We start from the raw sequence: 13,409 nt of genomic DNA on the forward strand, positions 1-13,409 counted from the left end.
AGTTGTTGTCTTTTGTAATCGTCTGACGCTCGCCGACAACGGCTAGATCTCCGTCTTCAGCGCGGACCATCTCCGGGTATGGGCCGCACATATCGGGAGTTCGTGGTTTGGGGTTTGGTGGTGGAGGCGGCGATCTGGGGTCCGGGGGCGGTGTTGACTTTGTCCGCTTGTTAAGATACGTCCGCGGACAAAGTCAACTCCACCGCATCACCTGGAGGCCATGGGCTATGTCCACAACTATACCAACGAATAATGAGTCATCTATGCAGCAATTTTGGATCCCCCATCTAGTTCAAAAAAGGTTTTGACGTGTCTTGCTCGCGTTTGTAGAGATATGAACACATGTTTCCCGCCTCGAGTAGTGCTGGAGGCTGCGGGCTCGGACTTTTGAAGTTGGTTTCTCCATTCCTCCAAACAGAAGTGGTGAAGAGGTTGGACCTCTCATGCTCTCAATATGATCGACACTTCAGCTTTGGATGCTGTGATACAACAAGTCCTGCCATTTATTAGGTCGTTTAGAGAGGAGTCTCCAAGGCCATTCATTCTGGGTCTTTCGGGCCTTCAGGGAAGTGGCAAGTCAACTTGGGCTACGGCTCTCACAGACGCACTCAACACGCAATACGGCATCAACACAAGGACGCTGTCACTTGACGATCTCTACCGTGACCATGAGAAGCTGGTAGAGTTACGGGAATCCAATCCAGGAAACGGTCTCCTCCGTACCCGCGGGCAGCCCGGTACACACGACGAGGACTTGGCCCGCCGTTTCTTCGATGACGTTTTCGACAAAATTTTAGCAGAGGCTAGTTCCGGATCTATCAAATGGCCCGCATTCGATAAGAGTCTGTTCAGTGGTGAGGGTGGCAGGGTTCCTGTGGAGGAGTGGGAAAAGGTACCCCGGAGCCCACCTTTGGAGGTTCTCATCTTTGAAGGGTGGTGTCTAGGATTTCAGCCTCTTTCGGATCTTGCAGTCGAGGACAAATGGAGGAAAGCAAAGGAGCATATCACTATTAACAACTCCAAGGATACTCAACTTTCCACAACGACGTTGGCAGCCCATCAACTGGACCATCTTCTCCTCATCAATAAAAATCTGCAGAGGTATTGCGAAACCTTCATGGGCCCCTGGCGCTTCGACGCATTCCTTCACCTCAGCACAGACAATTTAGTCAACGTCTACCACTGGCGTCTGGATCAGGAGAGAGCAATGCGGGAGAAGAAACGTGCGGGTATGACAGATGCGGAGGTTGTACGATTTGTTCAGGGCTACATGCCCGCTTACGAGTTGTACCTAGAAAGGCTAACGCATGAGTCCTTTTTCCCGGAACAAGATGGCTGGAAGAAATGTCATGTTCGCGTCATTCTAGACTCTAATCGAAAAGTTCTAAGCGTCTGTGAGGCGTAGTAGGCAATTGCAAGTCATCAATCGTTTCGCTTTGCATCCCAGGTGTAAGAACTGCATCATCCTATTGGTTGTAGCAATGAGCTGGATACGGAACCATTCAACAAATCATGGACGATTTGACAGACTGTCATTGTTTCTAGCTGAGCTTCCAATGCCTCCAGGTGCTTCTTACCTCGAACATCACGGATACCTTCGCACCGAGAATATACAAAGGCCAACGTACAAGCGTCAGGTAATCGAGGTTTCAGGTATCCGGGGTAAGTCAGTCCCATGTCTCTGGGCCCGGCATGCCCCCACAGACCCGTAAGAAAGGAACAGTCTACGCGGAGGCCCCGTCAAATAGCCTCAGCCGTACCAATGCAGACGAACTTATGCCTCTAGTGCGTGACCTTCCCCTCCTCAATAGAGATAACCAGGGCACGAGAACCTAGCAAACCATACTATTCCCCCGCGTCCCCCGCAATCATACCCCAAGTACCCCGGTAGTTCCTTTGTCCGCTGGGGCTAGTCTGGGTCCGGGGAAGTTGGGGCCATTGGTCGTTATTTGAAGGAAATATCTGAGTAGAGAGGAGCCGGCGAGGTTCTGACATGGAAAAGCTAGCATGATTAAACACAACCCCGTGGAGTTACCCCGGACTGAGCACAGATAATCTGGGGCAAGACAGGACGATCCAGGTATAAGAAGGGACCTGGCACCTGTCAGTCTCATCTTTTCCCAAGTCACAGATCTCAGGAGTCTCTTGTCGTTACTTTGCTCAGTTCGCCATTGGTACCTTCCTATCAGTCGTCTGAACCCATCAAGGCATCAGTCTTCAAGCCAGCATGGCCTCCGAGAAGAAACAACAGCACGTCGATCTTGAGTCGAAGCCCAACGATAACTTCGTTGAGGTATCGACCGAAGACGAAAAGAGTGGAGTCCTGCAGCCTGGCGCCGATTACTCTGGCGCTGTAGCCAAGACAAGCCCAGAGGAGATTGCTCTTGTCAGGAAGCTTGACTGGAGAATCATGCCCACACTTTGGTAGGTTCACGGCACAAGCAATGCTGTGGGAATCTTTCTCGCTGACATGGATTTTAGGTGCATGTACTTCTTGAACTATGTGCGTTTCACTCGGACGAGTCGGCAGAAACCCAAACTGACATGAAATACAGCTCGACCGAAATGCCATTGCACAAGCCCGTCTCGATGGCCTTGAGAAGGACCTTGATCTACAAGGCTCTCAGTACAATACTTGTATCTCGATCCTCTTTGTTGGGTGGGTCCTCTCCGTAACTTAGGCAGGCTACGACTTCTGACTGACACCTTCTTGCATAGCTATCTGCTCATGCAAATCCCCTCCAACATGCTCATGTCCTCCAAGCATGTCCGACCTTCTATCTACATGGCAGTTTGTATGATGGCATGGGCTGTAGTTTCCGCTTGCACTGCCCTCGCGAAGGACTATACCCACCTCGTCATCGTCCGATTCTTCCTCGGAGTCGCCGAAGCACCGTTCTACCCGGGTGCTATCTACATGCTCTCAATCTTCTATACTCGCAAGGAGATAGCCACGCGACTGTCGATTCTATACTCTGGTAACATCTTCGCGACTTCTTTTTCCGGTCTGATAGCCGCCGCCGTCTTCAACACTGTTGACGGCAACCATGGTCTTCATGGATGGCAGTGGCTCTTCATTATCGAGGGTTGCCTTACATTCGGAATCGCAATCATCGGCATCTTCACCCTTGCCGATAGCCCCTTAACGACCCGCTGGTTGAAACCAGAGGAGCGTCAGCTTGCCCACGAGCGCATGCTCAGAGATACTGTTGGTCTTGAAGAGAGCAAGGGCGCCAAGGCTGGTTTCATGCAGGCTGTCCGCGACCCTCGCCTCTGGCTCCTATGCTTTATTCAAAACATGCATCTCTCAGCCTGCTCCTTCAACAATTTCTTTCCCACAGTGGTTGGCTCCCTCGGCTTCAACGACACCATTACTCTAGTCCTCACCTGCCCACCTTACCTGATCTCTGGAATCTTCGGCTACTTTGTTGGTATTTCTTCTGGCAAGTACAACGAACGCACGTGGCACATTACTATGTGCATGAGCATGGCCATTGTTGGCTTCGTCATCTCTTGTGCGACACTCAACACCGCTGCGCGCTACGTCTCATGTTTCCTGTTTGCTTCTGGAGCATATGCAGTGAATAGCTGCATCCTAGGCTGGGTATCCGCTACTCTGGGCTCTACGCAGGAGAAGAAGGCAGTCAGCTTGTCCATCGTCAACGTCGTTGCCAATGCTTCGTACATCTACACTGCTTACTTGGTATGCTATCTTATACAGTCTCTTTACCCTTTTTTCCAGCCTTTTTCAAATGTTAACGTTGACTTCTCTATCTTGCAGTATCCGAAAAGCGACGGACCTCGTTATTTGACGGCCATGGCAAGCAATGCTGCCTTTGCTTTTGCTTGCATTGCTGGGACTTGGGCACTGCGCGTTTGGCTTATTCAGACAAACAAGAAGATGGGGTCAGCCGGCACCAAGTATGCCTATTAGTGAAAGGGACGAACATGGCTTACGTACATACGGAACTTTGGCAGTCGTGAAGACGAATTGGAATATGATATGCGCTTAGTAAGCATTTAATTCATTATGATACGAAGCGTTGCAACGGGTGGAAGAAGATTTCATGCTCAAGCTCCTATCGTGCCTCTCATGTGCCTTGAGGGGTGACAACTAACAGAACCGACCTGAAATTCTCACGCTTTCATCCCAACCTTCCAGGTCCATGCTCATCTCACAGCTTTTTTCTTCACTCGCTCCATTATTCCTCTTGTCCCTGTTGTATCTCTTGGGCCATCTAGGCCTTGAAATATCAAAAGGAAAGAATGAGAAGTGGGATAAAGACTTTCGGAGAGGGCAAGATATTCAATGAGTCATACATGCAGTGTTTCTCGGTAATGAAGTCGTTCCAGTTGATGGGCTGGGACCATGGCCTCATTCATTTTCCAAAGAGCCATGTAGATAGACCCAAGCTGCCCCATATCCAAAGAGAAATGCCAGGAAGACGCGCGTGGAAGTGGAAGTAGATAGCTTCTAGAGTACGTCGCGATTTCGTTGGGCAGTATTCATCACTTTCTAAGAAGCTCCGAGGATGGAATCCGTGACAGGACACCTCAGAACGAAACTCATCTGCTTTGCCCATATATTCAAAGGACGCTCTACGCCCAAACCTGGTATCTATTCCGTCGTACCGTAGTTAATAATCTTTTGAGAGGCTGTTTCTGCGTTGCCAAAAGAATTCCAGACTTTTTCACGCCTAAACGCGTGGCCCCCCTACCCAAACACTAGTACAACACCGGGGAATCATACATAGTCAGTAGGTCAAGTTGAAGTTGGTGGTCGCAAAGACCCAAGTTTTTTATATCGATGATCATGGGCTTTTCTCATCTCAAATAAGACCACGTAGGGTCCACTGACGGATCGAATTGCGCCGCAGCCAAGAACGGGTAATCGATCGCACCGAAAGAATTGGCAAACAGTTGATCATACCAAACCATGGACTCTTGCCCCTCTCCGGGCGTATTTTCAATAGCGTTGATTGATGTTGAGGGAAAAGAAGTTGCAGCCAAGGATATAGAAAACGGTTGGGCATCGAGATCGGGAGAGTCCTGCTGAACCGGCGCCTGGAACCCAGACTGGCCCCCAGGTGTGCTGGCGGTCCATCCTGCGTTAACCGAAAGGCCTGATGTCGGTGACGCCTGTGAGGGCCACCCGGTACACGGGTCACCTGGCCCTGATGTTCCATCGCTTTGGCTGTGCTGGGGCCATATGGTGCAGTCGTGTCTAGCAAGGCCTTGCTCATCCGGCCGGCCTGTAGACGCAGCAACGGAGGGGGAGAATCGGGATCGTGGCTGAGAAGCTTTGGGTTTGCTTGAACTGCTACTTGGTCGTGCGGACTGCCCGACATCGGGACGCAAGTGGCTATTTTGCGCCGGATTACCCGTGCTTGGGTGACGGCGAAGCGGATTAGGCGGGATTGACAGCTCCCGCACAGCCGCAGTAAGTTCGTCAATCGCGGATAGGCAGTATTCGGGCCATGATGTGTTCCGGGTTGCGATGTGATGCAAGATGTCCTTGCCAGACTCGACGTGTCTGCGTGACGTGGGATTAGCCTAATCAACTACATCGAGAGAAAGGACACATACTTGAGGGCACTTGCCAAGGGCAATTGCCTCTCGAAGGCGGCGTATATCAGGATGAATGCGCTGATCCAAACTGCCCATGTAAAAGATGGCTGAAGCATGGGTTCCAGTAAACAGGCACTAGCCGGGTCGGTCGGGATCTTATTCTGGCTATGATGCCTCTTCAAGGCAATGAAAATCGACTTGGCGGCGAATATGCAATTTTGCAAGCCGGCGGAGTAAGCCGGGCTCGCGGGGTCTGAAGTCATCATCGGCCGGTTCAGGGAGATCATGGACTCGTACTTCAAAAGCAGTAGAAAGACTCTATGGCCCGAGGATATGGGTTGCGGAGGAGCGCTCTCTTCCTGGGTCGGTTCGTCCTCCACGGCGTCATGAATCTCATTGGACCACTTTGCTAGTTCGGCTTGGACATAGCTCGAGCGATCTGCGGTATCATCCCTGGAGTGTATTGACTTGTTCCTCAACTCCAAGATGAGGCCTCGTATTCGGGCATGCTTAACAAGGTATGTGAGCAATTGCAGCCGGCTGTCCTCGCCGTCAGATAGAGCGCCGTGCCTTTCTTCACCAGGGTAACAGACATCGACATCATCGTCTCGGATGTCTAGAGGCAGACCGAGAGCTTGGCAGAGAAACCTCTCTGTGCAGTATATACACCAGAACACGCGCCGGCGCATGTGGGCCTCCTCTTTGGTGAAGAAGGGGTATCTCGATGGGCAGCGGTGAAGCCCAAGGTGGAAGGCCATGCGAACAATCAAGCCGCCAAGTCGGGATGCCGAGTTGAGTCGAAGCATAGAGACAAGAAACAGCTGGATAGCGAGCGCTGTCTGAGTCGTCTGGATCGATGCTGGCTGGTACAGAGCAAATTGTGAGGCTGACATTGCGTCCTCGACTGTGCAGAAAACGAGAGAGCTCGGCACCGGCTGAGCAAAGGGAGCCCTCTGGCGACTATCAGCCAGCGAGATGGACAAGATAGACTTGACAATCGACCGTTCAAGGTGGCCAAGGGAAGCTACCCCAGCCGCACTGACTTGTTCAAAGAGACCCAGGACATCTGGGGCACTGAGGAAGGGCAGCGTCGGATGCCATGCTTCGAAGTAGCTCTTGGACCACTCGACAAGCTGCTCGAACGAAGGCCTGGAATCATCGCCCTCAGATTCCAAGATAAGCTCATGGTCCTGCCAGAGATTCCGCTCGTCGCCATCACGAGACGATGTCTCACGTTGCAGCTGGTCATCTTCGCCAGGTACTAGGTCGTTGATGTTGTTGGCCTGGGAAGTCCTGAGAGCAGACTTGCGGGCGAGCCTCACATAAACACCCCGGATGAAGTGAATACCGCTGCCACTGCCGACGAAACGAGCGGTGTCATGCTTGCCCGTGTCTCGCATCAACCCATACTCGCGGGTGGGACGGTCCGTAGACCCCGAGTGCTTTCGCTTGCGTGAGTGGGTGAAGTGTGCCGGGCTGAGGGTTCCAGACTCGGACGTGGCATTGGGCGACTCTACAGCCTCCATACGGGAATGAGGAGGAGAGTGATGGAAGGAAACAATGATCCAGGGATGGTCGGACGGGGTCGTCTTCAGTGGACGGCTCGAGAGACGGTGGGGGCCCTGAGCATGATGTGGAGAAAAAAAAGGTGTAAGGGTGATGCGGGCTTTGGAGCCTCGAAATGTCCGAGGCACAGAAAGAGACTTCAGGAAGAGGGCAAGGACGTGAGCTGGGTCATTGGCGGACGTGCGTGGACGAAAATGCCAAGATTGGGGTTAGATCGATCAACATGATGGACATGAGCATATTTGGAAGGGGGAAAAAAACAGTATCGTATGTAGCTGCAAGACAAGAAAACAGGCGCTGCTACGCGTGGACCGGGGCGAGGTCGGTCGAAGTGGGGCAACTGACACGGCACCTTCCGGCAAGTGGATCCCGGCGGACAAAGAAAACCCCGCAGGGCTCATGGACTTTTGTTCTTCAACACCAGCTTCGTACGCCTGCAGATCCTCGACCAGGGACGAGACGACGGCAATAGTGGCCCTGTTGGCCTCCTAGAGACGGTATTAGTTTCTCATATCGATCCAAGACTTGATTTTCTCAACGATGTCTCGAAATAGCCCTGACCGAGGCGATGGTAATGCTTTGAGAAGCCCCATTGCTTGCGAGTCTTGTCGACAGAGGAAACGAAGAGTTAGTCCAGCTCTTCCTGTCGCAAATACTACCATGTCCGTTGGCTAACACCTTGCAAGTGTGACAGGAAGCTGTGAGTGGCCCCACGACCACCCCAAGAGGGGCCCTGTTGGGCCAAGGCTTTGAGGCTTACGTTCCCCGCAGACCGTTTTGCCTCCAATGCAGTCACGAGCCGGGAAGATGCCAATATCCAGAGCAGAGCAAAAGGTGCGCCCTCGCCTTGTCCGTGTGTTGCGTGTCGTGCTTACAGAACTTTTGCAGAGGTATTCCTAACGGATACCTTAACAAACTAGAGACTCGACTCGCCGAGACTGAAGCCGCTCTGTTCAAAGTCCTGTCTGGGGCTCTGGACGGTCCAGCCTATCCTTTGGCAGCCTCGCCCGCACTCCTTCCGCAGGCTGCATGGACACCAAGGCAGAACAAAGTTGACCGTGTCAGGGAGTGGGAGAGTCTGCCTCTGCGAACCCCCAATGACATCCAGGCTTGGTTCCGCTCAAAGGCCACGGAACACAATGACGCCGCCGTTGATCTACCCGCCGCGAGCCCTCAGTCCTTAATCTCGTCGATTTCGGATCCCGTGCTTGCACCGCACCACCTCAGAGATCCGGGCTCGGGGCCGGATCACCAGCCAATCTCGGACGCGGTCATTGAGCCTCAGCTCCGATTGATGGCACCGATCATCACAACCCCTGCGAACAGAAGTTCATCCGAGGGGCCAGCAAGGCTAAGGAACTGTCCAAGTCGCAACAAAACCTCTATTTTTAAAGCCAGCCTGTGCTGTCAACGCCTGTTGCCGGATGACGGAACAAAGTATATGCCGCAAGGCATTTGTGGCCGTACTGCAACATCGAGTTTGATTTAGTGTTGCAGCGGAAAATCAACCGTGCCATCGCCTACTTGCGGCTTTGCTCCAATAAAAGGCCTACCCCGCCACGGCGCCGAGCTACCCCGCAGCGAGCAATCGATTCCGCGGCGGCCCGGTTTCTTGACCTATCCGCTCGGCTTGCTGCGGAATTGCGGAATGCTCCAATTCCAAACAAGAATGACCTCAGACTGAGGCCCTGAGAGCTCTCGAAGCTTCAAACAAATCTCGGAGCTGTTCCATCATCGCATTTGCTTCGTACCATCACCCAACCAAGCAATTGCACCCAAACCCGGCCGTTACAATGTCAAACTCTCAATCCTGGGTTTCTGTCTCCCCCAAGAGTCATTTTTCGCTGGCCAACATTCCTTTTGGCATTATCTCCACAAAGTCGGACCCGACTCATCGCCCTGCCGTCGCAATTGGAGACTATGCTCTGGACCTCAAAGCCTTTGCAAAGGCCGGTGGCTTTCACGCCCTGCCCTCTATTCAAGAGCATGTTTCCGTCTTCTCCTCGCCCACGCTGAACGAGTTCGCCGCTCTGGGTCGACCAGTCCACCGCGAAGTGCGGACGTACCTTCAATCCATCCTCAGCGAGAACACACCACATGTGGGCCTCCTCAAAGATAACGCCGAGCTGCGTAAAGCAGCGCTCATTCCTTTCTCCGAGATTCAGAACCATATGCCCCTAGCCATTGGCGACTACACCGACTTCTACGCCGGCAAGAACCACGCGTACAATGTCGGCGTTCTTTTTCGCGGCCCAGCCGAGGCGCTGCAGCCTAACTACATGCATCTTCCCGTCGCGTACCACGGCCGCGCGAGCAGTGTTGTCATCTCTGGCACGCCGATCCGCAGACCCTGGGGACAGATCCTCAAGGACCCCAAGGCGGTGCCAAAGGTCCCTGTCCTCGCGCCTTGCGAGAGGCTCGACATTGAGCTGGAGATGGGTATGTTCCTGTGCCGCGAGAACAAGCTTGGAGAGCCCGTCGCGGTTGATCAGGCCGAGGAGCACATCTTCGGCTATGTGCTCATGAACGACTGGAGTGCCCGAGACATTCAGGCTTGGGAGTACGTCCCTTTGGGCCCTTTTACGTCCAAGAACCTGGGCACGAGCATCAGCCCGTGGGTCGTGCTAGCGGATGCCCTTGATGGGTGCAAGACGGCGGGCATCGAAAATAAGACAGAGCTTCAGCCCTACCTCCGCGAAAGCAAGAAGAACAATGTCCTGGGCGTGGAATTGGAAATTGACATCATCAGTAAGCCGCATCTTTCCAACCTAGTCGCACGTATGCAAATACTGATGCACCAACTATAGCTGCCAGCGGAAACAAGACGACAATAAGCCGTACCAACTCCAAGAACCTACTGTGGTCGTGGCCGCAGATGATTGCGCACCACACCATCACCGGCTGCAATTTGCGACCGGGCGACCTGCTTGGATCCGGAACCATATCAGGCACCGAATCCGGCACTGAGGGAAGCATTCTCGAGCAGACGCAGGGAGGTAAGCAGACGGTCAAACTAAATGGAGGTGAGGAGAGGAAGTTCCTCCAAGATGGAGATACCATGATCATTCGTGGCTGGAGCGGTCAGGAGGGTGCACTGGTTGGGTTCGGTGAGGTTTCTGGCAAGATTGAGGAAGCTCTGAAGCTTTTCTAGTCGCACAGAAGGTAATCACGTATGAGACATGGTAAATTCGACTCCATCAATGATAGATTGAATCCTGCAAGAAGTCCGGTAAAAAAGTGAAATGTAATACAGCGGCGTAAACAGTTCATGTTGTAGCGCTCTACTTGGTCCTGAGATCATCAGGAGTGTCGGGCTGATTAAAGTAATGTGCCTTCACCACCGCCGGATGATCCTTCAAATTCTCCACGACTTTCCTGATCGTTGGGTAGCCACTCAAGTCCACACCAAACCTCTCGGCATTCCAGTAAGCCGGCAACAGACACACATCCGCCATTGAAATCTCGTCACCCATGGAAAACCGTCCCGCCCACTCCCTCGCTACAGCCTCATATGCGGAAAATCCATCTCCCGTCAGCTCACGGTTCCACTGTTCCGCATTTCCACCCAGCGCTCGTACTCGTCGCATGATGCGCATGTTGGTCACGGGCTGGACATCGCAGGCGATGATATTTACCAGACTGCGAACCACGGCGCGGGACTTGGGGTTTTGGGGTAGAAGAGAAGTCAAGAAGGGATGTGTTTCTTCAAGATACTCCAGCGCGGCGACGGACTGGGTTACTTTGAAGTCTGTGGCGGAGTGATGGACGAGGAGCGGGACAGTGGCGGAGGGGTTAAGGGCCCGGTGGGACGAGGAGAGATGCTCGTCTTTGAGGAGGTTGATTGGGATTATGGTGTAAGGAATGGATTTCAGGTTGAGGGCAATGCGCAGACGCGCAGAGCAAGAGGAGCGGAAATAGGAGTAGAGGATATAATCTTTGTCGGTCATCTTGACGTCCAACTATCGCTGTCGACTAGTATGTGAACGGACCAGGTGTGAAACTTCACTGGCAGAGGATTTGAAGACGTATTTTTGGACGCGAGCTCCGTTTTATGTAAGTCGGCCGCTGGCTAAAATACACCAGACCATGGCATTCCGCCCGGTCAAGACAGATAGCCATTGCATTACTGCACTAATACGAAGAGTACGGAACAACCGCTCCTAGCCTTCCCCTGCCGAAGGAGGAAGCGCTTGGGCTGAGAGGCTACTGCATGCACTCGAGAGGATCATGCGGGGAAGACGGGTCTTGACGGCATGGTGGCTGCGGGGTCAAGGGCGCAAGAATTACAGTGCCATGTCAAAAGTCCGAAAACCGATGGGATGGTGGTTTGGGTGGTGCACTTCCGATGCGGGGGTTTTCAGACTTTTGACACGGCACTGTATTGTCAATTGAACCTTGTGATTCGTAATTAATTAACCCGTCTGTTCTTAGGTAATGTAATGGCTTGCTTCCCAGGGCGGAATTTCGGAAGCTCCCAAAGTTTGCCAGACCACCGACTTGAAGCTTTTGTTCCGCCGTTATGATCTCGCGTCGGAAACATCAAGGTAGATGAATACAAGTTTACCTGTACATAAGACAGTTTCCATGGTATTATTCTCATCACGACTAAAAAGTGCGCCAGTCTACACGTGTGGGGTCAATTATCTCCCAAACCGAATGCTTGACCGTCGTCTCGATAATGGCCTCCAACTGTCCATTACAGCGTAGCGCTTTCTCAAACTCCGGCAGTTCCATCGCTTCATTTGTGAAGAAATCATACAGAGTAGCGACATGCGTCAGAAATTCAGGGCCCAGGACCCAGATCTTGACACCATCGTTCTTTTATAGTCGGGCCCTGTGCCGCACAAGCACATTCAACACGGCCTTAGAAATACGGTAGCTTGTCATAGAAATGGCATTGGGCTTTTTAGGCCAGCCGGCCTCCGGCGACGTATTCATCAGCTGGAGATCGGAGATATCAAGGCGCAACGTGTTCCACAGCGAAGACGTGCCGGACGAAACGAACAGCAGACGTGGTGTCATCGATTTGATCAGCAAGGGCGCCACAAGTGAACTCAGGACGTGAGTCCCAGTCGCGTTGGTCTCTATCATGCGTGAGAACGCCTCTCGGTTGGACATCTAGCCATTATCCATTTCGCGATCAAACGAGGTACCGGCGTTGTTGATTAGAACATCGAGACGTCTGTAGGTGGTCTTGATGGTTTTGGCTGCCTTCTTCAGGGAATAATCCGACGTCACATCGGTTTGCAGTATTCTCACGGTGGAGGCGGACTGCGGAACGTCTTGCTGGAGCCTCGTAATTGCTTCTTCACCTTTGGTCACTGTGCGACTGCCCATGAGAAGTTCATCGGCCTGAAAGGATTGTTTCAGAGTCTTGGTTACCTCGTAGCCATCGCTGGTGTTGGTTTGAATTTAATTAGCCAGGAGCAATTTCAGTGAGCATTTCGGCATCACTTTACCACCCGTAACAAAGACAACTTGCATGTTGGAGGCCATAGTGAGGGCTGGGTTTAGAGAGATGGGTCCGATAGTCGGTTGAATTAGCCGTTGCGGATTTGGTTGCTGAGAAGAACATTTTTTGATAAATATTGCACAAGAGTTCGTTGAATACCTCACTGTCACTAGAGTGTACGAATCGTTGATGGCTGACCTAGGATCGAAGATCGAGTAGGTCGGGTCAGCGATCGGAGGTAGTAACAGCCCGCAAACCGGGATTAACGGGCAGCTGGGTTGTTGAAGCTTGCAGGCATAAAACCCTGTTAGGTCACATTATCGTCGCAAGAAAACACAGTATGTCCATCATTCATATGCCCACCATCATCTTTGTATGACTAGGTCTGCTTACGTTATTACTGCATAATCAGGCGATCGTCTTCTCATTACATAGATAGACGAACACACCCTTAATCTTTCCACCTGCTCATCAAGTCGATGGTTTTTTTTTGGTTTTTTTTTTTTGGGTCTCACTAGTAGAAACGTCTTATCAGTTACCTTAGAACCATACCTTATAAACACATGCTGTTTCTATTGTTTGGATAAAGAAGAGTAGACGAAGTACACGAGACGTTGCAGCCTTACATGGCGAATCTTCCTCATAACTATTTTGCCCCACTCAAGCGGTTGGACGGCTACTGGGGGAAAGACCGAAGTGCGAATCTTAGCTGAGCGCTTCAGGACCGGTATACGGAGCGCTCTACCACCAGAAAACAACTACAGCTTTCTACACATGCCATGATCAAACAACACACGATAGACTAAAGTTGGAGATACTGCCA

General features: G+C 52.2%; 5 protein-coding genes across 5 annotated transcripts; 3 read left to right on the plus strand and 2 right to left on the minus strand.

Annotated features, from left to right (window-relative positions):
• Positions 1-454: 454 nt before the first annotated feature.
• ColSpa_03752 (putative kinase mug58) lies at positions 455-1,405 on the plus strand (the record flags this gene model as incomplete). The annotated part of the gene is made up of 1 exon (XM_049269964.1): positions 455-1,405. One exon carries the CDS (start codon positions 455-457, stop codon positions 1,403-1,405), a length of 951 nt encoding a protein of 316 aa, XP_049125921.1.
• Positions 1,406-2,227: 822 nt separating this feature from the next.
• ColSpa_03753 (major facilitator-type transporter hxnP) lies at positions 2,228-3,934 on the plus strand (the record flags this gene model as incomplete). Its single annotated transcript, XM_049269965.1, has 5 exons — positions 2,228-2,424; positions 2,482-2,503; positions 2,556-2,659; positions 2,719-3,703; positions 3,782-3,934. 5 exons carry the CDS (start codon positions 2,228-2,230, stop codon positions 3,932-3,934), a joined length of 1,461 nt encoding a protein of 486 aa, XP_049125922.1.
• A 1,627-nt stretch (positions 3,935-5,561) lies between these two features.
• Positions 5,562-7,094, minus strand: ColSpa_03754 (putative transcriptional regulatory protein; the record flags this gene model as incomplete). The annotated part of the gene is made up of 1 exon (XM_049269966.1): positions 5,562-7,094. One exon carries the CDS (start codon positions 7,092-7,094, stop codon positions 5,562-5,564), a length of 1,533 nt encoding a protein of 510 aa, XP_049125923.1.
• A 1,833-nt stretch (positions 7,095-8,927) lies between these two features.
• On the plus strand, positions 8,928-10,285 carry ColSpa_03755 (fumarylacetoacetase; the record flags this gene model as incomplete). Its single annotated transcript, XM_049269967.1, has 2 exons — positions 8,928-9,882; positions 9,942-10,285. 2 exons carry the CDS (start codon positions 8,928-8,930, stop codon positions 10,283-10,285), a joined length of 1,299 nt encoding a protein of 432 aa, XP_049125924.1.
• A 130-nt stretch (positions 10,286-10,415) lies between these two features.
• On the minus strand, positions 10,416-11,081 carry ColSpa_03756 (maleylacetoacetate isomerase; the record flags this gene model as incomplete). Its single annotated transcript, XM_049269968.1, has 1 exon — positions 10,416-11,081. One exon carries the CDS (start codon positions 11,079-11,081, stop codon positions 10,416-10,418), a length of 666 nt encoding a protein of 221 aa, XP_049125925.1.
• Between the last annotated feature and the right edge of the window lie 2,328 nt (positions 11,082-13,409).

This window comes from Colletotrichum spaethianum (assembly GCF_022836535.1).
Source record: "Colletotrichum spaethianum MAFF 239500 DNA, contig07, whole genome shotgun sequence".
Taxonomy (NCBI): Eukaryota; Fungi; Ascomycota; class Sordariomycetes; order Glomerellales; family Glomerellaceae; genus Colletotrichum; species Colletotrichum spaethianum.